This window comes from Mustela erminea, chromosome 2, assembly GCF_009829155.1.
Source record: "Mustela erminea isolate mMusErm1 chromosome 2, mMusErm1.Pri, whole genome shotgun sequence".
Taxonomy (NCBI): domain Eukaryota; kingdom Metazoa; phylum Chordata; class Mammalia; order Carnivora; family Mustelidae; genus Mustela; species Mustela erminea.
In genome coordinates, this window is record NC_045615.1 from 47,632,380 (window position 1) to 47,657,700 (window position 25,321).

Here is a 25,321-nt window from a genome sequence, read left to right on the forward strand (position 1 = left end):
TTTATTTATTTATTTTTTTTTAAAATATTTTATTTATTTATTTGACAGAGAGAGATCACAAGTAGGCAGAGAGGCAGGCAGAGAGAGAGAGGAGGAAGCAGGCTCCCTGCTGAGCAGAGAGCCCGATGTGGGACTTGATCCCAGGACCCTGAGATCACGACCTGAGCCGAAGGCAGCGGCTTAACCCACTGAGCCACCCAGGCGCCCCAAAACTATATTCAATTTAAAACAAAGAATAAATCAGTGCCTTCCCAATTTGGAAAAAAAAAAAAATCCATGGTTAAAACAATAGTCATTCCTAATTTGTCTGGTTTTGTTCTTGAATTTTTCTTTAAGGAGAGGTTCATGTTAAGCCAAAGGTTGTCTAATTGAAATTTTTTTTCAAGTGTTTTAAGCATATTTTAATGAAATAAATAATAATAGTGGGTAATAACCTAAGTGATGATGGTTCCTGATTGGGTTTGCTCTGCAGAATGCATTAAGTTAGGGAAAAAAATGAAGATACATTCTGTGGACCAAGGAGCAGAGCATATGCTGATTCTATCCTCAGACGGAAAACCATTTGAATACAACTATAGCATAGAACATGCAAGGTAAGGGAACTTTTTTCTTTTATTAAAAATTACTTAAAATTTATTCAAATGGCAATCAATTTTTGTAGGAAAACATTACTTTATATGAACCTTGTCTCCTGCTTTTACATAGTGGCTCTTAAGTAAACAATTCTGAAATGATCAGTGAATTCCATCAGTGAGATACAACCAAGTTATGTCCATAGACATCATGTGTTGCTTTGACATTTAAAAGAAATGATTGTTGGTCTGCCTCACCCCAAATTGGACTTGCACATTCGTTGATTCATTTATCGGTCATAATAATCCTATGAGTTAGATTATCAGAAATAAAAGTTTTCAGTGCAGGAGAAAAATACATTATCATGGAATGATTTGTGAGACTTTTTCCTAGTAGATCTTGTGACTTAGAACTTATTTTCATTTTGTATTATTCCTGTATCATACAATTATTGTTTGCAAGAGAGACTTAGGATCGTTCTAATTATAATTATATAGTGCACATTATTTACCTTTTAAACCACCAACTAAAACACATGTAGTATTTTTTATAATTTTAGATGTACTGAATGTAAAATAATAAATTTAAATTTTTCCTTAAGCTTCAGTCCCAATGAAATACAACTAATTATAACATTGATGTTGTGACTTCCATTACAGTGATTGACATAAAATATATTTTCTCTCATCAGGTTTCAATGCATTTTACAAGAAAAAAGTATCATTCAGATCACATGTGGAGATTATCATTCTCTTGCACTTTCAAAAGGTACTTTCTGGACTGTTGTTTTTTAGAGGGAATAAATGTGTGTATATGTAGAATGAGTAGAATGTATATGCTTCACTTTGTGACAGACAAGAATAATGGTTTTGAATTTGATATAGTTCAGGGCACTTCTTTGTTTTTGTTTTTTTTTAAAGTAAGCTCTAGGCCCAACATGGGACTTGAACTCACAACCCTGAGATAGAGTCGATGAAGAGTCACATGCTCTACCAACTGAGCCAGCCAGGCACTTGTTAGAAAGTAAGAGAATTTTTGGATGTGTAAAATCTTCAGGTTTCCATATTTACTGTTCTTACATTGTACTCTTCAAATGACAAAACTAAAACAATTTAGTAAGGAATTTGAATACCCTTTGTTATTCAAGGACAACAGTTGATGGATTGGGAGTACAGTGTATCACAAACAATGGAGCACTCTCCTGGGAGGATTTCCAGCAAGAATGAGAATTTTATAGAGCCTTAGAAGTCACAGTGCAATATTAGGGCATGATTGGTTGGGATTGTGTATGTAACCTTATTTGGAAAGAACAGGGAATGAGGAAATAAGTATACAGCCCAGAGTTGGCCTGGTGTTTGAGGATTGGCTTACTGGTTGGATATATGGTGTTTCTGGCCAAGCAGAACATTTAGAGGGACATGTAAGTCAGTTTGCTGACATGGCACCCTGGATAGGAATGGCTCCATCTTGACCCTGGAGATTTATTTCAACAGTTCTGTGTTTTTATTTTTCAAATAGGAAACAGTGAAAATATTTTGAATAATCAAAATCATTCTGGAAACAGCACCAGGCTTGGGCTACCCTTTTCTAGAACCTTCCTACCTTTTCCAAGAACTTCTTCATCTCCCATGACAGGAGAACTTAGAATCTCTTGGGTCTGCTCTTGTGGCCAGTTTGCAGGCCTCTGATGTGCTCCCACATTACCATTTGAATTCAGGGATTCTCTCAGCCTTTAATATTTCTTACTTCTTATCAGACACCATAATGGTGGGAAGTTGAAACAGTGAATATAGATTACTTCCTAAAGAAACTTGACCATGGAGGAATAATTATAACAGGATGGTGATAGATAGGAATTCAGGGTCAAGGAAAAAAAAAATTTAAATACATAGGACAGATAAAAACAAACTAAAAGGAAGTTGAGATAAAAGGGAAGTAAATAATTCAACTTTTGACCTGTGTTGAGGGCCCTGTTGAAGTTTGAGAGTATGAACTTGCATTGGAAAAAATTGGCCTGATTGTTTGACTATCCGTTCATGAACACATTTTGTTTTGAGTATCTACCCTGTTCAGGTTATAAAAATAAAATAGAAGCCTAGGGTCTAATGATACTGGGGCAAAAGAGATATTCAGAGTTTAATACTGGTAAATCATAATCTAGGAAGAATGAAAATTAGGGAAGCAAGAAAGAGAATTGATCATTTCATCATTATATTCTTTTTTTTTTTTTAACATTTATTTATTTGACAGTGAGAGATCTCAAGTAGGCAGAGAGTCAGGCAGACAGGGAGGGGGAAGCAGGCTCCCTGCTGAGCAGAGCCTGATGCGGGGCTCTATACCAGGACCCCAGGACCATGACCTGAGCTGAAGGCAGAGGCTTAACCCACTGAGCCACCCAGGTGCCCCTCATCATTATATTCTTACTGGCTGATAGGCTCATGGTGTTATTTTGAAGGAGAGTTCTGCCCCCCACCAGATTCTGCATGGTATCTTGCAAAGAGGTGCTCAGTAAGTGTTAATTCTCTGATATATTTTTTGAGATTCGTATATTGTCAGTTCCATTAGATAAACACTTCAGCACTTTTCTGCACACTCCATGTATTCAGTTAACAGAGGGAGGTGCAGACTCTTTGAAGATAATGTGCTGTAATTTCAAATTATACATTATTTAGAATCTTCAGGCACGTGAACAGAGTGGGTGGACAGAAGGAAAACTTTAATTTTAGGTTCTGTTTTCTTAGATGTAGAATGTTTTGTTTTTCATGGGCCCATTCTTTGAATTTGGTTATAGTATATTCAGGTAGCTTCATTCTTCTGGTCTTTGTTGGTTTGGGCTGCTATAACAAAAATACCATAGATTGGCTGAATTAAACAGCGGAAATTTCTTTCTCCCAATTCTGGAGGCTAGAAGTCCAATTCAGGGTGTCAGCAGGTCCAGTGTCTGTGTGGAGGGCCCATCTTCTTACACAGTGGGGAGGGCAAGAGAACTCTTTGGAATCTCTCATAAGGGCACTAATCTCATTCTAGAGGGCTCCATCCTGATGATCTCAGCTAATCCTAGTCAACTTCCATAGGTCCACCTCCTAATACCCTCACATTGAGGGTTAGTTTTTCCGGATGTATATTTTTTGAAAGGGACGTGACCATTAAAGAAGCCCATCATGTAGTGATGTGGGGCAGAGGGGGATGTTCAGGGGCTCTTACTGGTCACAATCTCGGAAGATAATTTTTGGAGAAGCAAGGACACAAACTCTACCCTTTGAAGCAGAAGGTAAGGAAGTATAACTGTTACTGCTAAAGAGGAGATTGCTTCAGGTTTTTCTTTCAGACCTGGGAAGTGGAATGTAAGATACTGATAGTATAGTATGGATAACATACATAATGCCCGAAGTTAATGTCTCCTGTACTTCAAACTTAATAAGGCAGCATTTTGTTTGTTTATGTCAAGGTGGTGAGCTCTTTGCATGGGGACAGAATTTACATGGCCAGCTTGGAATTGGAAGACTATTTGCCTCAATCCCCACACCACAGATTGTGGAGCACCTTTCAGGAGTCCCCTTGGTTCAGATTTCTGCGGGAAAAGCCCACAGCATGGCCTTATCCATGTCTGGAAACATTTACTCATGGGGAAGAAATGATTTGGGTCAACTAGGCCTGGGCCACACTGACGGTATGGAACTGTATTTTCAAGTTCATATTATCAAATAGATTTCTTAGATGAGAGATGAATTTAACACAAGCCTCCCTGTCAAAAATGGTTCACATCTTCACTGTCATTGGTGCTTTTCTTCCTGGTTATCTCTGTCTTCAGGGCAGAAGCAATCTAGGAGACATGCATAGCAGAAGTTGTTGCTGTGATTGAGATGTCTGTCAGGGTTGTGTAGGCTAAGCGAAAGAGCACTGCACTGATCAGAATACCTGGTCTCTGCTTCCCACTTTGCAGTTAACTAATGGCAGGGCCTGGCTGAGTCACTTAACTTTTTTCTAGGCCTTGTTTTCTTTTTCTATAAAGTGATGCATTTGGATGAAATGACCTCCGAAGTGCCTTTGCACATAAATGTCTGTTACTACTCCATTTTAGGACAAAAGAATACCAATGATCTCTTTAGCAACTCACAGATTCTAATCTTAGTCTGTAAGGTATTAGTTATATCTGTATACGCAGATAAGGGAAAAAAACCTGTTACTCCTGTTATTGAACTACATCCACAAAGCAGATGGCAAACTTTCTTATGATCCTGAATACGGTCTTGGAGTTTTCAGGTATGGCAGACTGCTGCTTTATCAGTTGTTGTAATGTACCTGTTTTCCCCTGGGTTCGTGGTCATACATTGCATCTTTCCCTGATACGGCCCTCAGGAGAAACCATAGTCAGTGATGGAAAAATATTCAAAGGAGAGAAAGGAATAAAGAGCAGTTAAAACTGTTTTTGCTGAACCTCTAAGTGCTTTCACAGGGAACTTGTGAAAAGAAAGGAGAGGTATTATAGGGCAGGAACGCTGTAGTAGAGAATTTAAAAGAAAAAAAGAGAATCTTTATGTTCATTAAATTTTAGATGGGAATTGGAAATGCCAGATATGCTGCAATTGAAGTTAATCAAGTTAGGCTGACAGGAAGAGTGGGCTCTGGGAAGTGGCTTGACACTTTCACATATGTGTTCTCCTGTGTGTGGCCCTTTGACCACTGCCTCACCCCCAGTTTTAGGCCAGAATAAGTGTACCAACACTGTGGGCCTTCTTGTCAGAAGGTGTTAGGAACTGTGACCATCAGCTGAGAGACAGTGCAGGTATGTTCCTAGTAGCACGGAACTCCAGGGTGCAAATCAGCGTTCTCTTTTAATCACTTCAGCTTCTTTTTCTTGCATAGGTGAAGAATTTCCTTCCCTCGTTGAAGCATTGGACAGTCAGAAAGTTGAATTTCTTGCTTGTGGTGGCTCTCACACTGCCCTGCTCACAGAGGTGCGTGTATCCTTGTCTCTTCGATGGTAATTCTGGAAGAACTTTGTAGTGGGGAAAGTACAAAACCCCTGGATTTGGGCACTTAGTATTTCCCTAGGAAGAAGGGTCACTTCTCACATGTAGGATTGTCCTCCTGATAATTTGGGGCTTTGCTTTGATGGTCTTTTTTTTTTTTTTTTTTTTTAAGATTTCCTTAATTATTTTAGAGAGTGTGCACATGAGCAGGGTAGGGAGGGGCAGAGAGAGAGGGAGAAAAGCCGACTCCTGAGTGTAGGGCTCAATGTAGGGCTTGATATCATGACCCTGAGCTGAAATCAAGAGTCAGATGCTTAACCGACTGAGCTACCCAGGCTCCCCTGAGTAAGGCATCAGTGAGGTATCAGTGAATAGCCCTTTTGTATTATGCAGTGATATCAGTGAATTCAGTAATATTTTATTATTAAGTAATATTACTGTTGTATTTTTCTAGAATCTGATACTTTTTTTTCTTTAGGATGGGCAGGTATTTACTTTTGGTGCTGGAAAACACGGGCAACTCGGTCACAATTCCACACAGAATGAGTTAAGACCCCGTTTGGTGACTGAGCTCACTGGAATTAGAGTGACCCAGGTAGCATGTGGAAGGTAAGTTGTCAAGTGTCTGTGAAGATTGGTGAGATCATTATGATAAATTTAGATAGGTAGTTTAATAAAACTTCGTCAGTTTTTTTTATTGAGATAAACATATCAAATATTTTCACATGGGTGAAGATGCTTAATTTATGTTATTAGATAATAATCTTTATTTAGCATATATATTTGTTTTCATTGTCTTTTTTTTTTTTTAATATTTAAATAATCTCTAAACCAACGTGGGGCTAGAACTGACGACTCTGAGATCAAGAGTTGCATACTTCTCAGACTGAGGGAGCCGGGCATGCCCTGCATTAATTTTTATTAATGAGAAAATTATTCACTTCCTGTTGCCCCTTTAGTGAAATATCTTTGTAACTGCTCAGACAGACTTTCATCTTTAAGAAGAATATGTCATTTACTTGGGAGTAAATAAACATGAATCACAAAGGATTATTCATTGATGTCTTTCTCACAACCCTTTAGAGGCCAGCCTACTAAGTTACTGTTATTCTTTCAGAGTGATCACAGTAGAGGATAAGACAAAGTCAGTGGTAGTTTGAGTAGAATATTCTGATAAGTTTGATTTTTCCAGCTTTTTTTGTTGTTGTTGTTAATAAAAGTTGAAAAATTTGCTCAAACTCCTTGGCTTATTTAGTTATTCCTTGAAGATCATTCACTTCTAACCAGTGGGATTTGGGGTTTTTGGTAAGGTTAAGAAGTCTTTTCAGTCAGATACTCTTTTGGGCAAGTCTTTCCTTACTAAACACAAGCAAATTCAGGCTGTATCTGAATATTGGGTTCATGTGTTTGTTTACCAAAAAACTTGTCTATGTACCTTTCAGTGCATAGACCTATTCTTTTATGATCCTGGAGTAAAATTACATAAATGGATATTATTAAAGTAGGCCAGATTATTGGGATGGTATGATTCTGTGCATTCAAGGGGACATTTTCACCACTTTGGATTTTTCAAAACACTCATTTCTTTAAGTAGCATGTGTTAGAAGAGGAGTCTCATGTTAGAGATATCTTAGTACACACGGGGAGGGGGGGCAGTTCCCCTGCTAACACAAGAGAATTCACTGGAAAGATGCTCAGAACTTACTGAAAGTTATTAAAGTCATATTCACATTTATTATAAGAAATGGATACAAATTAGAACCAGTCAGAGGAAGGGATGTCTAGAACAGAGTCCAGGAGAAGTCTTCCACTCTCCAGTCATCATAGAATCATGGACAGAATGATATTACCTTCTCCCAGCCCAATACATGATGATGTGTATAGTAGCTCAACCCAAGTCCAGAGTTGTTACTGTGGCTTCATTGCTTAGTCCGGGTTGATTGAATCATTGCAAGCTCAAATGAGGCTGCAGTGAGCTCAAATTTCGGCCTCTCCCTCCCTGTAGGTTGGGCTTCAGAGAAGCCAGAGGGGCCCTTCTGGAGCCACCTGGGTAGGCTGTTAGGTGTGATCTCAGATCTTCCCATGAATAACAAAGATGCTCCTATCACTTGGGAAATTCTAAGGGTTTAGAGGTTACCTCCCAGGAACTGAGACAAAGGCCAAATTCTTTGCTTAACACATTCTAGAGTGGGAGAGGCCTAGGAGCATATCAGTAAGGGAGTCATTATTAAGGTAAAGGTTTTTGGGAAATGAAGCTCAGAAAGGTTCACCTAATTCCATCTTCTAGGATGGGGAAAGGGGGCACTCAAAGATGGCTTCCAAGAGATGGTGACTCTCAAGTCAAGGTTTGAAAAAGGAGTAGCAAGCAAGGGCAGTTGCTTGTTCCTGTCCAGGGAGTGCCTTTTCCCAAGGCCCAGCATTGTGGCCTTGAGTGGCCATAGGGATTCCAAAATCATCTGAGCCACACATTAATGCTATTTTACTTTCCATATTGCTAATTTCATCCATTGGAAGTTGGTTCACTAGTTTCACTCACTGGGTGACCTAATTTCAGCAGTTTACATGTACTGTGTACTCTCTTCATTGTAGATAATTGAGAATTGACCATCTATGCTTTTATTTAATAGGCGGCACACACTTGCCTATGTTTCTGATTTGGGGAAGGTCTTTTCTTTTGGTTCTGGAAAAGAAGGACAACTGGGAAACGGTGGAACACATAATCAGCTGATACCACTTCCCATGAAATTGCCATCAAATGAAGAACTCAAATTTGGTAAATTTTGTAGGAACACAGGATTTGGCTTAAATACCGCTCTCAAGAAACTGACTTTTCTGTGTGTAATGTGACAAGGAAAAAAATATATGACTATGAAGGAAGTTTCTGTAAACATTGGTTTCATTTTTTTACTTGTAAAGAGCTTAAAATATTCAGTGTAATTAATGCCTCTTATTCCTTCAGATTAATAAGATTAATGTGGACCTAAAATGATAGAACATAAAATAGATTATATGGATTCAGAGGCATATGTTGTAGGAGACCTATTAATTCCGTGGTGGTTGGTTTTCTTACCTGGTGACTGACTCAATCATGTAAAGCCCCAAGAATCATGAATGAGCAGCTGTCATATGCCAGGCACTGTAACTGTGCTTACCCCTTATGTGTGTTATCTCACCTGTCCTCTAACAGTTCTGGGAGATGTGTGCTCTCAGGCTCCTCTTACTGGAGGATACAGAGCCTTGGAGGTTAAAGGGTTAGCCAGTTCTTACAGCCAGTCAGTGCTTTGGCTGGATTTGAACCGTGGCCTGAGCCACACAGAGCTCAAAACACTCTGCTATAGAAACTGCATCAGACTACTTTGGTTACTTAATTCTGAAACCTTAGTGGTGATCCAAGGTACCAGAATTCTCTTAAGTTCTTTTGGCAAAATAAACAGTAGGATGTTTTCTTTGAGTGGTTCATATACTTGATTTCCTCCTCTTCTTCTTCATCTTCTTCTTCTTCTTCTTCTTTTTGTTTTTTTAGATTTTATTTATTAATTTGACAGACAGAGATCACAAATAGGCAGAGAGGGAGGGGAAAGCAGGCTCCCTGCTGAGCAGAGAGCCCAATGCAGGGCTCGATTCCAGGACCCTGCGATCATGACCTGAGCTGAAGGCAGAGGCTTTAGACTTTTGAAGTACTTAATTTATATTCTTTAAGCCAGTAGTTACTGGTTAAGTCTTGATTTGTAGAAAATAGCTTTTGGTAAGGAGGGCCGAATTTAACCAAGGATCAGCTAACTAATCAAATACTGCTTCAACTATTTTATATATAAGCATTTACATTAATTATATATGTCAGACTGATGTCATGTGTCAGCCTTGCAGATCCTTTGTTTTTGCCAACTAGCCTTACTATGAAGGAAATGTATATTTCTGCTTCATGGGAGAGAAATGTGCTAAGGCCTTATGTCACAAAGAGAAAAGGACCAAATTTAAGAGGAATCTGAAATGATTTAAATTGAGCGTGCATGTTCGTGCCAGTCACTTTCTGCACTCTCACTTTCTGTGTCTCCCTTTCAGAAAGCCGAACTTCAGAAAAGGAGTTAATAATGATTGCTGGAGGGAATCAAAGCATTTTGCTCTGGATGGGAAAAAAGGTAAAAATAGATCTCTAGATGTTTTATATAACTTGGTATATTAAGCAAACTGAAGGGTTTCAGTATCCAGGTATGGTGAATTCCAAAATCATCTAGTTTCTAAGCTGACCTTTAGGGAATAGCTAAACATTATGGATCCTTTATTGTCAAAACTATGTAAGTATTGACTCACAGGAATCAGGAGATTTGTCTCTGGTAAAAGTCAAATCAGATTTCCTTAGATCTTTCCTTGGCCCTGCCAGCGGCTTGGTCAGTATCCTAGCAAAGCCATCACATTGACGTTCTAACATTTTGCTGGCCTGGAGTAAAAAAGACCTGAGGTTCATGGCCTGTGAATCCTGAGTTGATAACTGCCTCACACTGCTTTGCTGAAGCCAACCAAGTTCCTCCCACTCCTACACAAAAGATCTTCCCCTCAAGGCTGTGTGGTGTTCATTTTAATCTGATTATACCTGTTGGAAGTGCTGAGTGTTGGAGCACTCAGAGAAATTTACCTTGGATTTAAGCCCCTTGGGCAAGAAGTTGACAGGCAAACAAATGATCGATTACTTCTTGGTAAAATCTTACTTAAGGATTTTTCACAGCTGTATCCTCCATATTTAAAAATCAGTATTACCCTGTATCCTTGAATGTGCCTAAAAGTAGGATACCTATTTTTGTGGTGTCTAATTTGCTGTGTTTTACTTGTTTGTTTACAGAATCCCTATGTTAATCTGAGGAGGAAAATTCCTACATTGAACGAAGGGACCATAAAGAGGTGGATTGCTGATGTGGGGACTAAACAGTGGCAAAATACAAAAAGGTACCGCCCCTGTGTTTCTCTGCTCATAGAGTTCTGTAAAGTAGCCTCCCCCCCACCCCCCCCCCCCCGTAACTGGTTCTGGACAGTTCAGAGATACGAGGTTTTGTGGTCCACGATGTCCATCAGCCAGAGGAAGAAGGAATAGATTTTGTGCACGCGTTGAGTGTGTGTGTATAGAGACAGGGATTTATTTTTAAGGAGTCGGCTTGTACGCAGTTGCTGGAACTAAGTGCAAAATAGGCAGTGCAGGCCAGCCAGCTGGAGACCCAGGGAGGAGTTAGTACTGCAGCTTGGGTCTGGAGGCAAAATTCTCCATGCCTGGGAACCGTTATCTTTTAAGGCCTTTGATGTAGGATGAGGCACACCCACTTTATGGAGGGTTATCTGCTTTACTCAGAGTCTGTTGATTTGAATGTGAATCTCTAAAAAGTGTCTTCACGGCAACATCTGGATTGGTGTTTAGCCAAGTATTTGGGTACTATAGCCTAACCAAGTTGACACATTAAGATTAAAAACCACAGCTAATGTGTAAGCTCTGTGAGAGCAGCTTTTTTGACTGGAGGACTCTCTGGGTCTCTGGTATGTTTGCCTATATTGTGACTGTTCTTTTTTTTTTTTTTTTTTTTTAAGATTTTTATTTATTTATTTGACAGATCACAAGTAGGCAGAGAGACAGGCAGAGAGAGAGAGAGGAGGAAGCAGGCTCCCCACTGAGCAGAGAGCCCAACTCGGGGCTTGATCCTAGGACCCTGGGATCATGACCTGAGCCGAAAGCAGGATTTAACCCACTGAGCCACCGAGGTGCCCTATTGTGACTGTTCTTAGAAGGAGATACCCCTAAGCCATTTCCCAGCCCACCTTGACCTTAGAACCACTTGTCTGTGGACCTCTTCACTGCTGGACAGTGTGGGCAGTCTTGCTCAAAGCCATACAACTCCTACCATTTCTCAGGATTATATTTACTTCTATAAGCGTTTCCTTTTAGAGGTATTTTTAGGTATGGTTTCCTAATTTTGTAAAGTAGTTGTATGAAATAGCTGCACTGTAGTCTGCATAGATGATCAAGAACTGTGCTGGTGACTGCACTCACCTTGCTGAGCGCTGAGTGATGGAATTGTTGAAACACTATTGTACTCCTGAAACTGAGGTGACATTCTATGTCAGCTGTACTTAAATAATTTTTTAAAAAACCTACTTGTGCTATTACTTCCAAGATGGAACTGAGCCTACCCTCCTCACCCCCATCGTCCCATTTAATTCCTGGTAATTTTTTTCTGTTCCACTTAAGTGCAGCAGAAATAAGTAGGGTTTGGAGAGCTGGGTGGGATGGGGATGTCTTACTTATTCAAGGAATTAACCCTAGGTCAGTCCTTTTCCTATTTCCCTGTGGCTTCTATGACTACATACCTTTTTATTATATTTGTCATGAAATTTTGAGATTGGGAAAATGAATAGACTTTTAGATGCGCAAACAAACCAGAGACGGAGAAGTCTGAAGGATGGTTAGGAGATGTGTTATTTATCATGTCTTATGCTATAAGGAGACATACAGTATGATGTGTTTTAACCACCATCTTATTCCTCATATAGGGAAATCAGAGAGATATTTTCATCTCCTGCTTGTCTGATTGGAAGTTTTTTAAGGGAAAGGTAATATATTTAATATATTTATAAAGCTTAAGATCCTGTTAAAAATACTGCGTATAGCATGGTGACTTAGTGAATAATGTATATTTGAAAGTTTGAAAGATTGTATATTTGAAAGTTGCTAAGATAGTAGATCTTGAACATACTTGTTATAAAAAAAAAGTTGGGGGGCATCTGGGTGGCTCAGTTGGTTAAGAATCTGCTTTTGGCTCAGGTCATGATCTTGGGGTCCTGGGATCAAGCCTCTCATCAGGCCCTCTGCTTAGTGGGGAATCTGCTTCTCTGTCCCCATGTTCTTATGGTCTTTCTCTCTCTCTCTCTCCCCCCTCTCAAATAAATAAACAAAATCTTTATAAAAAAGGGGAAAATTGTAACTATATGTGATGATGGATGTTAACTAGACTTAAGTGGTCATTATTTTGCAATACATACATACATCAATTCATAATGTTGTGCACACCTGAAACTAATATAATGTGAATCAATTGTCTTTCAATAAAAAAAGAAAGATTATAAGATGGCATGAGGTTAAAATAATTCACTCTGTTTATCTCTTTAAAGATTCTAAAAAAATCTTTATTTCTATTTATGAGAGAGAGAGACAGCATGCACTCACACGTGTGTGGGGGGGTGGGGGAGGAGGCAAGAGGGAGAGGGAAGGAGAATCTCAAGCAGGCTCCCCACTGACCATGGAGTGAGACATGGGGCTTGATCTCACAACCCTGAAATCATGACCTCAGCAGAAATCAAGAGTTGGATGCCTGACTGAGCCACCCAGGCACCCGTAAAAATTAACTGTTTTTAATGAAAGCAGATAAATGCACACTGTAGAAAATGTAAAAAATAAAGACCTGTGACCGAAAAAAATGAAAATACCCGTAATCCACTACTTAAGAGGACTAGCTTTTGTGCATATATCTTTTTTTATGCAAATTTATTTTTTTACTAAAAATGTGATTAGGTTCTTTTATATATTACTTTATACTTAATATATTTGTCCATTTTTTAATTTTATTCAGTTCATATTATTCAGTAGTTTTCTTTGATGTCATTGTAATGGCTGCATGGTATTGCATGGGAAGGACATACTTTATTTATTTATTTATTTATTTAACCATTAATTTATTTAACTATTTCCCATTAGAAGGTGTTAAGATTTCTTTGAAATTTTAAATGAAAGAACGACTTAGCACCTCTTTTCCTAAATATTTATATGACGTTTATCTTAAGAAGATTTTCTATTTTGAGACACGAAATACTTGTATTATTTTACAAAGAATGTGTCTATTTCTAAGACATTGAACATAAACATATAAAGAATAAATATAATTCACAAGTTAAGTTTTTTTTTTTTAAAGATTGTATTTATTTGAGAGAGAGAGAGAGAGAAGGCATGAACAGGGGGAGAGGGAGAAGCAGGCTCCCTGCATGTGCCTGATCCCAGGATCTTAGGATCATGACCTGAGCCAAAGGCTGACGCTTAACTACTGAGCCACCCAGGCGTCCCTTATTAGTAATTTTCTTTTGCAACACTAAGAATTTACTGCTTCTGAACCCTCCTCATCTTTTTAAAAAGATGTATTTATTTATTTATTTGAGAGGGGGAGAGAGAGAGTGAGTAATAGTGGGGGGGTGGGCAAGGGAGCCAGAGAATCTTACATAGCTCCATGCTGAGTGTGGAGCCCAAGGTGATCCAGACTTTCAGTTCCGGTAAGTGGGAGACATGGTTATTTTTTTCAGAAATGCGCCGAAAAACCTCTACTTTTTGTGTGTGTAGTGTGGCTTTTTAAAAAAGATAAATATTTAATGTGGTGACTCAGTGGGTTAAGCCTCTGCTTTCTGCTCATGTCATGATCTCAGGGTCCTGGGTTAGAGCCCCGCATCAGGCTCTCTGCTCAGCAGGGATCCTGCTTCCCCCTCTCTCTCTGCCTTTCTGCCTACTTGTGATCCTTGTCTGTCAAATAAATAAAATCTTTAAAATAAATAAATAAATATTTAATATAAGATAGTATCAGAATTAAACTTGGATAGTATGTATATTGTTAATGTGGGCTTTATTTTTTTTATCTTTTAGAAATAATCATAAGTGGTCAGTGACATTCTCAATTGAATTTGTGTTTAGCCTAATTATTTTCTTTATTGTAAAGTTGAGGGAAAAAGTAATTTTGTTGAAATGAAATAAGATTTAGAAGAAACGCTTCATCTGGATAAATAGTCTAATGAAATCTGTAGTTTTGAAGTGTCCTATTCTATTTACTATCCATGTACTTTTAAATTTTATCTTCCTTCTATAGAAAATCTGCAGAAACGATGCTTATTCACTTGGACTTAAATAAAGCAAGAAGTGCCTTTAAAGAGTTAACCCAGAAGGACTGGATTGCTAACACGGTGGTATTATTTAGATTCTTATTTAGAAAAAGAAAATACATTAAAACTTTTTTTTTTTTTTTTTGGACAATTCAAAATTTGAGAAGAAATACTTAGTTTCGGGAGAGTCTCAGACCCTGTAGCATATCCAGATCTGGTGAAAGTCAGACTGCATTCAGGAGTTGGTCCCTTTGGAGCAAATTGGTTGCTCTGGTAATCCCATGGATGAAAAGTAGTCTCAGGGGTTCGTCTGTACCCACAAACAGCATACACACACACACACAGTATCTGTACATAGATGCACACACTCTCTGGAGGGAATTTTGTCAACTCAGGCTATAAGGAAGATGATTGAAGGATTTGTTGAGGTTGTAAACTAGAACACAAAGATGTGTTATCTATAATTATTTTAAACATACGTATAGACATGAGAACACTTTTTGTTATGAACATCCCCCTTACCCGGGACTGTCTGGATTCTTTTTCTCTGTGTTTCGTTCTATTGCACTTCCTTTCTATAGGTTCTAGAATGTTCTTTGGGGGATTGTTGCTCTTTATTTCAGTACTGTTATTATTGTCCTTAGGTTTCCCACTTTGCCAAATGCTCCAAACATGTTTCCTTCATTAGTTTAGCCTTTCTTGATGTAGTCTCTATTTATTTCTTTGTTCTCTTAATATTTGTTGATCCAGGGGTAGTACTTTCTCTCAATCTGTTACTTTCCTGGTGTCACTCTGGTTCCTTTTCTCTCTCCCTGGGCCCCTCTTCTGTCTCCCTTCCCTCCCTTCTGCCTTTTCTTTGCTCCTCCCCTCTGCTCCCTTCCCCTCCATTCCACTGTGCTTTCTTTTCCTCTCCTCACCTCTCTCCTCCCCTTCTTTCTTCCTCCCTGTCCCCCATTTCCCCTCTTTCCATTCCTTTCTCCTCCCTTTCCCCGTCTCCTTCTCATTTGCTCTTGGCCTCTGTTTCTGTACCTCTCATTATCTCTCAGTCTCCCTATCATCTCTTCCTCCTTCCTTTCCTGCCTCACCTGTTCTGCTCTATCCTCTAAAACCAGCATTCTCTATCTGAGCTTCAGGGTCTCTTTACACACACTCCTTTCTCTTGAGGGAAGATGAAAGTTTAATTCTGTTAACCTTGGCAGGACCATGACCCTGTTAGGGGTTAAGGTAAAACGGATCCCTAATTGTGTACCTTTGTCAGAACTCTGCAGCATTTAGTAGGAAGATACCACTTCTGCATCTGTGGAGGGAAGAATTTGGGCCAGTTCATCACTAAAGCTAATTGTACCTTGGTTGTGCCAGAACAATATTGTATGATATGCAGTCAGCATAATCATAGAGCAGTCTTCCCGTTATTTAGACCAGATAGTTGGCTAAGAAAACCTGTAATGTTTCTTTCTATTTTGAGATTTCTGGGACACAGATTCACAGACTTCTGCAGTTCATTCCTTCATTCAGTAGACTCTTGGATGCTTGCTCTGTGTAGGGCACTGTGGTGCGGACTCCTGGTGAAAATGAGAGACATGCTCCCAGTCTTTAAAACGCTTAGTTAGGGACAAACACGAACACGCAGGCATTAGTGGGAAGACTAGGTGTGTTTTACGCTCCGCTGCTTTCCCTGATGCCACACTTAGAATCTAGTTAGTGTATAATTAATATTTCTGGATGAATTCAGTCATCACTAGGGCAATGAATGGTCATCTCTACTTAGAGCAATCAAATCAAGGTCCCCAGAGGGTATGAGTTTTACCATGTGCCTACCTCAGGAGGGGCATTCCTGGCAGGCAGGAATGTACACTGAGACACAAGTGTGTGGAACAAGATGGCTGAAGTGAGAGGATCACAGTAGTCCTGCAGGTCTAAGGGGAAGGCTGGGAGATTGGGTGATATGGCAGCTGATGAGCACTGAGGTAGGAGGGGTGTGTGTTACCAGGAGGTGTTAGAGTAATCAGATATGTTCACTCCAAAGACTGAACCATGTAGTAGAGCCTGCCATAGTGTTTTGATACAGAAATAGAGAATTACAAGAATTAGTCCATTTAGAGACATCATTTAGTTCATATCATAATTTAATAATTAAGAGATTGGGTTTTGGTGTCAGAAAGATCCAGAAGAGATTCCCACTTAACTCTGTGACTTTGAGCAGATACAGAGTTCCTGTCTATAAAATGGGGTTAAAATACCATCTATGTTCCCGAAGAACTATAACCTGATTAACATATGTAAAGCACTTAGCATAATACTTGACAAATGAGTACTCCTAAATAAGTATAGCTTCTCAGTGGATTTTGAAACAAATTATTTCTTTTATCTGGGCACATCTAACATAAACATTCAGAATTGCATTTGAATTTTTCTTGGAATGCTTGTGTTCTGATTTGGGGAATGGTAAATGGAGATTGGAAGGACTAAAAGATTGAGTTTGTAGTGGAGAGTTGGTGATGAGGCAGCTGGTCCTGTGAGGAAACCATGCTATTTTTGTTGCTGGGGTTATTGCTTGTTGTTCCTATGGGGTTATTTCATGTTGCTTTTGGGGGTTCTTATGTATTCTTTTTCTTTAAAGATAATGAGGTAGGATAGTGGAATGAGGGGGTAGAATATAGTATTTGTTATTGGGAGGGCTGCCTATTTTGATTTCCTTGTTCATCCAGTATAACTTTAAGATGATTTCTTCTCCATCTCCTTCAATGCTTCTCAGGAATTAAATGGGATGACGCTTGTCACGTATCTATACCTCGAGTAGTTGGGAAGCTATGTGAGATTGGATGTAAACATGGGTTTTAGGACTGACTGATTATTCCAGTTCCTTGGTGGAATGAAACTCCGGGTTCTAGATTTTATTTTATTACAAATTGCATCTAGTTCTTGCTGTGTTTTGAGTGTCTTTTCCCTGATCTTTTTGACCACAGATAACCACATGTCTCAGGGATAATCTGCTCAAAAATCTTCCGTTTCATTCTCCACACCAAGAAGCTTTAGAGATTTTCTTCCTTCTCCCTGAGTGTCCCATGATGCATGATTATAACAACTGGGAGAGCCTGGTGGTTCCGTTTGCAGAGGCTATTTGTGCCATGAATGACCAATCTTTACGGGTTCTAGGTAAGACTGATGATTTACATTTTGAAAATACTTTAACCATCCCCTCAGTGGAAATGCACACCTGGTAAAGTTATAGAAAAACTTAGATAATTGTTAACTATGTTGCTGTTTTTTAGTTCATATTCTTAGTATATTGTAAAGATGCTGTAGTAAATATTGTAGTCATCCAAAATAGGTTGTTTCACTACCTTTTTAGAGTTCTTGTAATGGTACATATGTGGTTTGGTCATGAAGTCCTTTGTCCCCAGATTTTTATTATGAAAAATTCCATAGAAGTTGGAGGAATAGTGCATGAATATCCATATATCCTCTGCCTTAGAGTCAACGACAGTTAACCTCTTGCCATGTGTGCTTTGTTCTTTATGAGCAGCTTACATTTTATGTTTGCTGAAATACTTGAAAGTAAGTTGGACACATCATGACATTTCACCCATAATTATTTCAGCATGCATCTCTTAAGAGCCTGTGTTAAATCACTATCACACCTAATAAAATTAGTCATAATTCCATAATATCTAGGCCATATTCACATTTCTGTACTTTCCATAAAAGTATTTTACAGCCTTTTTTTTTTTTTTTTTTTAAGAGTCAAGGTCAGTTGTCCTGTAGAACGCCCTACATGTAAATTTGTCTGATTATTTCCAGCCTTCTCTACTTCAAGTGCATTGGAAGTTAGGTCTAGGGGCTTTATTAGATTTTAATGAGGTTTTTATTTTGACAAATAGCATATTCAGCCCAGAGAAGTTCATTCTTTCTTGTGTTTTTTATGAAATCTAGGTAAGTGAGTGTTGAAAAACTATTGTAAAGCATTTTTTGGTTTTTCACAATGCTGAGAGGTGCATGTGTGTGCTTTCTTTTTAGTAAGCTCTAGGACCAACATGGGGGCTTGAACTCATGACCCTGAGATTAAGAGTCACATGCTCTGTTGAGCTAGCCGGATAACCCTGGAGGTTTTTTTGTTTGTTTGTTTTGTTTTGTTTTCTTTAAGATTTATTTATTTGACAGACAGAGGTTACAAGTAGGCAGAGAGGCAGGCAGAGAGGAGGGAGCAGGCTCCCTGCTGAGTGTGGGGCTTGAACTCACAAACCTGAGATTAAGAGTCCCATGATCTACTGACTGAGTCAGCCAGGTGCCCTGAGAAGTGTTTAAGAGTTCAAAACTCATGCTGAGAGTGAGAAAAAGAAAGTTATGCAATTGCAATTAATTCTTAACTCTGGTTTTTAAAACAACATGCTATTGGATCCGGGCAAAAAAAAAAAAAAAAAAAAGTGACTTGTCAGGTTTTTTTTCCCCACAAATTAATGAGATCAGGTTCATGTGTTTGTTATATCAAGGGATTTTTCTCAAGGACATTAAATTCATGAACTTTCTTGATTGCCTTTGTAGTTAACTAAAAATTTATCACAAGTATGTTTTTGTAACTGATAGAATTGACAGTGTTCACTCTGTTTATCTTTAAAAGGCCAAGAGAAATGACATGCCAACAATTGTTTATGTTTGTATTCCTCAGAGGAGTACTGGGCGTCCCTGCAGGAACCTGCATTCGTCAGGCTAGTCCAGATGTTTAAAAGAGCCGTCACTGCTCAGTTGCACTACTGGACTGAAAGCTCGGAGAACAACTACCACGTTAAGGCTCTCCTAGAAATACTGAAAAAGCTGCATAGGGTAAGGGTCTTTCAGATACTTACAGATACGATTTTTATTTTGCAGTAAAAAAGGTCCCTTGGTTTCAACTGGCCCAAATATTAAGCAAAGTCGGGAAACATGTTTATATTGGTATTTTTAAATTTTTTTCTGTGAGTTAAGTCATATGTATCAGAGTGTATGTACTTATCTGTGTGCAGTTTGAAGAGAAGTAATGCATACACACTTTACTTTTACTTTTCCATGTTGCACTGGCTAAGCCTTCCTCTATAATGTTGAATAGAAGGGTGGGTGATGGTAGGTTCTTTACTGGTTTGTGATTCTATTTATTTATTTATTTATTTATTTTAAATGTTTATTTATTTATTTGACAGAGTAAGAGAGCACAAGCAGGGGGAGCGGCAGATGGAAAGGGAGAGAGGCAAGTTCCTTACTGAGCAGGGAGTCTGAATGTGGGGCTTGATTCCAGGACTCTGGGATCATGACCTGAGCCAAAGGCAGACTCTTAACTGACTGCCACTCACGTGCCCCTATTTATTTCTTTTGATTTGATTTTATCATGAAGTAATCTCTACACCTAATGTGGGGCTTGAACTCACAACCCCAAGATCAAGAATCACATGGTGCCAAGACCTAGCCAGCCAGGTGCCCCTTGTTTATGATTTTATTTTTTTAAATCTTTATTTTTATTTAAATTCAGTTAACATATAGTATATTATTAGTTTCAGAGGTTGATGTTAGTGATTCATCAGTCTTACATAACACTTAAGTGTTCATTCTATCATATGCCCTCCTTAATGTCTATCACCCAGTTACCCCATTCCCCACCCCTCTCCCCTCCAACAGCCCTCAGTTGTTTGTGATTTCATTTTATTTTATTTTTTAAGATTTTATTTTTTTATTTGACAGAGATCACAAGTAGGCAGAGAGGCAGGCAGAGAGAGAGGAGGAAACAGGCTCCCTGCTGAGCAGAGAGCCCAATGCGGGGTTTGATCCCAGGACCCTGTGATCATGACCTGAGCTGAAGGCAGAGGCTTTAACCCACTAAGCCACCCAGGTGCCCCATTTGTGATTTTTAAAGGAAGAATTTGAATGTCACTATTAAATAGGATGTTTACCGTAGAGTTTTTGAAAATAACCCTTATAGGTAAAGGTTGTTCCTAAATGTTAAACATTTTAAATCCATACAAATACTGACTCCCTTTTTTCCTGCTGAAATTCGAGATATTTATATGTTTGACTTTCTCATTCTTATCTTTCATGTCTCTTAACCATCTCTCCGTGTGAGTGCATCCCATTCTGAATGATTTTTTAGCTATATTTTTCTGTCCATGAAATCTCTTTTTAGTGATTTTTGTCTGCTAATAAAACTGCCCTTTGGGGCGCCTGGGTGGCTCAGTGGGTTAAGCCGCTGCCTTCGGCTCAGGTCATGATCTCAGGATCCTGGGATCGAATCCCGCATCGGGATCTCTGCTCAGCAGGGAGCCTGCTTCCCTCTCTCTCTCTCTGCCTGCCTATCTGTCTACTGTGAACTCTCTCTGTCAAATAAATAAATAAAATCTTTAAAAAAAAAAACAAAAAACAAAAAAACTGCCCTTTGGGTTTTCATTCCAAGTATTATGTTTTCCACTTCGAGAAGTTCCGTTTCTTTGAAAAATTTTGTTGTTGGTCAGTATTATGGTATCTTGGTCTTTTATTTTCAAGCTTTCCTTCTGCTTATTTAAATCCATATGCATTATACCTCTGGTACCTGAAGTCATTACAGGTCAGCTTTGTCCTCTTCCTTCTGCTGAATCTTCCTCGTGTGTGCTTTCGTTTTTGTTTAGTGACTGTGTCACACACACACACACACACACACACATTTTCCTTGGAACATTATCTTTTGGAATTCTTTGAGGGCTGTGTTTCTCCAGGAAGATTTTCTTGTACCAGGTTCCTAGAGACCCCACATCCGTTAGGTACTACGTTAAATTAAATTCTTGGCTTGAAGCTCTTCAGATCTGCAGGTGTGGTCTGAATGTGGTGTGTGAATTTTCAGGAAAGTGCTTCTGTGATTGCAAATTCTGTAGGTGACTTTTTTTTCTGCAACTTGGCACCATTTTAACTAACTGTGGTCTGCTTCCTGGAGTTGGTGTCGAGGTACGGTGGTGGACTGTTCATTTCTAGCTTACCCTCACTCTGATGGTTTAGCCCTTTTGGATGCCTGATTTATGAGATGGTTTTCTATCATTGGCCCCATAATTTGAACAGAATCTGGGTTTTGTCTCCGTTCCCCAAAGCCCCAAGCATTGCAAACTGAAGTTAAGTTCCCCAGGTTTGGCAAATACTCTGAAGGCAAATGCCGCTTTCACCTCATTTTTGACCTGGTTATTTCGTATCTACTTACAGTATTGGTGTTGCATTAAAAATATCTGTTTACACTTCATCCTGTATTTTTTATTGTTTTCAGCAAATCAAGATACCTAATCTGCCAAACTGCTTTAAAAAAAGAGAATTCTGCCATACTGCTGAAATCAGTGGCCATCTCTGGCTACTTTTAAAGGTTTTGTACAAAAGAGAAAGATTAATAAAAAAAATAAATAATTTGAGTTTTGAAAAATTGAGAAATTTACCAAAAAGTACAGGAAAGTATATTCTAATGAGCTTTTTCCACTTGCAAAAAAGGAATCCTGAGAAATACTGAAGCAATAACAAGAATCCTCAAGAAATCCTGCTTTATCCTTTGACTTTTAACGGTGACATTAGATTATTTGTCAGGCTCCCTCCCCAACCTCAGGAGGGAGACCACAGGAAGCCACAGGGATAAAACACCCACTTTTTCCACAACTGGGGATGTGCAAGGCTGAGATCATCAGGTTCCAGTGGACCATATCATGGAGTTGAAACAGCTTCATGATGCTCTGGGTGGTGGTGCTGGAGGTTTGGATCATCTAAGGTCTAGGTCAGGGTTAATACAATATTCCAGGTGAATGGAAGCCAAGAGGAGCTTTTAGAGGATGTCTTGAGAGTGAGTCTTTTAGGTGGGGACTGTGCCCATTTATGTCAAGTACCTACTGTCACTCAGGTCCAAAGCATGCAGTGTCATTATCAGTGTCTTCACTGACTGATGATTAGTGCTCTTGTAGGGTGTCCATGGATACCCCTGGTCATCGGGTGATGAAGACTGGAAGACCCCCCCCCCCCAGTTTAGGAGGGGGATGTTCCACACGTGCCCTATCAGTGGGAGACATCTGTAAATGGTATATTGTTAAGCTCTGAAGAACAGGACATAATATATTGGGCCCCAGAGTACTTTGGATTTAGGCTGTGATTTGGCTGTGTTTTTCCTTGGACCTAAAATTCTTTAAAGCTTTTCTATGAATTAAAAGTAAGTATGAGTAAGTTTATCATCATATCAATTTCTGCTATTAAATTGTAGGTATTCTTTATGTTCCTGAAAATTTGGGCCTTGGCCAGTGGAGGAATTGGATAGAACTTTATTCTGGTCATTGAAAAAGAGTGTTTAATTTGCTGTTTATGCTGATAATCTAATCAATAGCCATAAAGCATAATTGTCTTTATATATATAAAACTTTCTCATGGGCCATATTTTATTAAAGGTAAACCAGGCTGTGTGTCAACTACCTGAAAATATTTTCAAAGTAAACGAGCTTACGCACTGGCTTGACTTTTATGGGGATGCATACAGAAGGTCTGCTTGGAAAATTAACTCTGTAAGTATAGCGTGTTTATTATTTATTTAGTAAAGATTCTATTTTTTAAAACTAATCTGTACCCCCAGTGTGAGGGGTCAGACGAGTTGTGTGCTCTACCAACTAAACCAGCCAGTCACCCCATTAGGGTATGATCAGAGGGGGAAGTGAGTTAATGTAGGTGTTTGTGCTATAACTCTTATGCATGGGTTTCCAATCCTTGTACCCTGCAAAATTGCTCAGAAGAAATAACAGGGCTTACAGGAAAAGCGAGATAGTCCCCTCAAAACCAATGCAGTTTTGTAGCCAGAGCCCTCATAGAAAAGCGCTTACTACCTTAGATCATTTGGATCTAACCAGGTAAGCAGCTCTTGGAGAGTGCCACAAGAATATGAAAATGCACCAAACAAAATGGTAGAAATGTACTCATACTCTGATGAGAGAATTGGTGGTACTGAGATGGCGCACATGGGAGTGGGGCTTTCTTAGGTGGGTGTACAAGGCAGCATGACTCACCAGGAGCCAGCAAGCAGAATGGGGCTGCAGCTTTGGTGGTGGCTCTGGGTGTGTCCTTTTTTAATTTTATGAAATTGAAGCTGAAGGGCCGTTGCTGCCAGTTCAGCAGCTGACCTGAGCTTTTTTTCCTTCTCTCTGAATGTTGGAATTCTGCCCCTAGCACGTTGACCCTTAACTGGCAGAAGTCAAGTACAAGCTCAGCACCTATATCCACATTATATCATTCACCTATTTTCCTCAGTGCATCTGAACTAATTTGCATTTTGAAAGTGCACATTGTCGCAGAACAAACTCTGGGAAAGTGTCTAGAGTTTACAATTGATTGCTAAGTTAAATGAGCACTGGAAAATACTAGCTCAATTTTTATTTATTTATTTTTAAGTACTAGGTTTACATATCTCACTGATACACACAAAACATTTTTTTAGAATTTTAGGTATCTAAGTACTACTGACCAGCAATTTGGATTGCTTCTGCTAGGAGAACTGAGACCTTAAACTAAGTATCAGGGATTTTAGGCTGTGAGTTAAGGTGTTAAGATTTCTCTGTTCTTTCATTTGTCAGTATTCTTGCCATTTCCATTTTTAGGACACTTCAGTAGACACTCAGTATCCTGTCATATTCAGTCATTTTCCATTTATCTTTAATATTCTGTCGAAAATCAAACTACTGTATGCAGATTCACTTTTAAAAATACAGGTATGTATGCCTATTTCTTTGTCTTCATTAACAAATCAGATGATAAATGCCTTCTTAAGTATACGATATTTTGGGGGTTGATAACATTGAAAACAATGGTTGTTTAACATTCGTGGAGCTTAGACTACCAAAGGTGTCAAGAAAGACTGTTGTAATTTGGATTGGCCTGGCTTTGAGGCACATTAGGGACTCAGCAGTGGAAGAGAGAGCAGCATGGACAGCCTCCCTAGCTTGTGGGGCTTTTGCCTTGAGGTTGGGCCCTGTGTACAGGTCTTCTGTACAGCATCAAAAGAGGCATAGTAGACTTGGGCTTGGTTGGGATTAGCAAACCCATATTTAAGGAGCCCAGTCTAATTAAAAAACAGAGCAGTGGGAATAGTGGGGACAGAGGACTCTTGAAATGCAGACACACATAGATGGCTGGTAGTCTAATGGTGCCATGATCAAGGTTTGAAAAAGTGTCCTCTTTTCAGTGAACTGTCACCGGGTGAGTTGGTTATATTTGTCAGCATATCCGAAAAGTGATTTTGAACTTTAAACTATTGAAAATGCCCCTGGAAATGAAAGCGCCAAAGAGTGTCTGCTCTTGTTATTGCTTTTATATATGCATCTGGATATGTATATGTGCGAATCATATTCAAATATAGGTCATAACATTGGATACTTTTATATAATGCAGTTAACCACTATAAAACAAAATGGGAAATTGATTTGTAAATAGACTATTGATGAAATATTTAACAAAGGAAAAATGAAAAAAGATACAAGAATTTTATTTTCCTTCAACTCTTACAACTCCTCTCCTAATTTTTAGCAGGCCTCCAGTGATAATTTCATGGACCTAGTATTTGATTGTTCATTGTGCTGAGAGCCTTAGACTTGAATTGCCGTTTGATCAGATAGACTGTGTGTGCACGCGCATGCGCATCTATCTTTCTGTCTCAGAACTTTTTAGATTATCTGTGCCCTAAAATCTCTCATGGGGTTTTTCTCCTAGCATAGGATATCTTTAGAGGGGTCTCATTCCTGAAGTTTCCTGCAGCATGCTTTCTTTCTGAACTTATTTTCCAAATGAGGAGGTTATGTTCAGCACACTGCTTCAGTGCTTGCTAATCATTTAACCTAATGATGGCAGTTAGCTCTGGTAGCTGAAGTATTAATAATTGTTACCAG

At 39.0% G+C, this 25,321-nt stretch overlaps 1 protein-coding gene across 2 annotated transcripts in view; it reads left to right on the forward strand.

The window, feature by feature from the left end:
• HERC5 (HECT and RLD domain containing E3 ubiquitin protein ligase 5) overlaps positions 1 to 25,321 on the forward strand; it is a 41,491-nt gene that overhangs the window by 3,306 nt on the left and 12,864 nt on the right. Inside the window, exons 2-15 of one of the 2 annotated variants that reach the window (XM_032332851.1) lie at positions 473 to 593; positions 1,265 to 1,341; positions 4,022 to 4,243; positions 5,440 to 5,531; positions 6,025 to 6,155; positions 8,174 to 8,319; positions 9,609 to 9,685; positions 10,384 to 10,487; positions 12,078 to 12,137; positions 14,429 to 14,522; positions 17,408 to 17,597; positions 19,108 to 19,262; positions 22,841 to 22,954; positions 24,038 to 24,148. In XM_032332851.1, coding sequence (XP_032188742.1) covers positions 473 to 593; positions 1,265 to 1,341; positions 4,022 to 4,243; positions 5,440 to 5,531; positions 6,025 to 6,155; positions 8,174 to 8,319; positions 9,609 to 9,685; positions 10,384 to 10,487; positions 12,078 to 12,137; positions 14,429 to 14,522; positions 17,408 to 17,597; positions 19,108 to 19,262; positions 22,841 to 22,954; positions 24,038 to 24,148 — 1,694 coding nt within the window. The remainder of the gene's footprint in view (positions 1 to 472; positions 594 to 1,264; positions 1,342 to 4,021; positions 4,244 to 5,439; positions 5,532 to 6,024; positions 6,156 to 8,173; positions 8,320 to 9,608; positions 9,686 to 10,383; positions 10,488 to 12,077; positions 12,138 to 14,428; positions 14,523 to 17,407; positions 17,598 to 19,107; positions 19,263 to 22,840; positions 22,955 to 24,037; positions 24,149 to 25,321) is intronic. The other variant, XM_032332852.1, reaches the window with a different exon arrangement.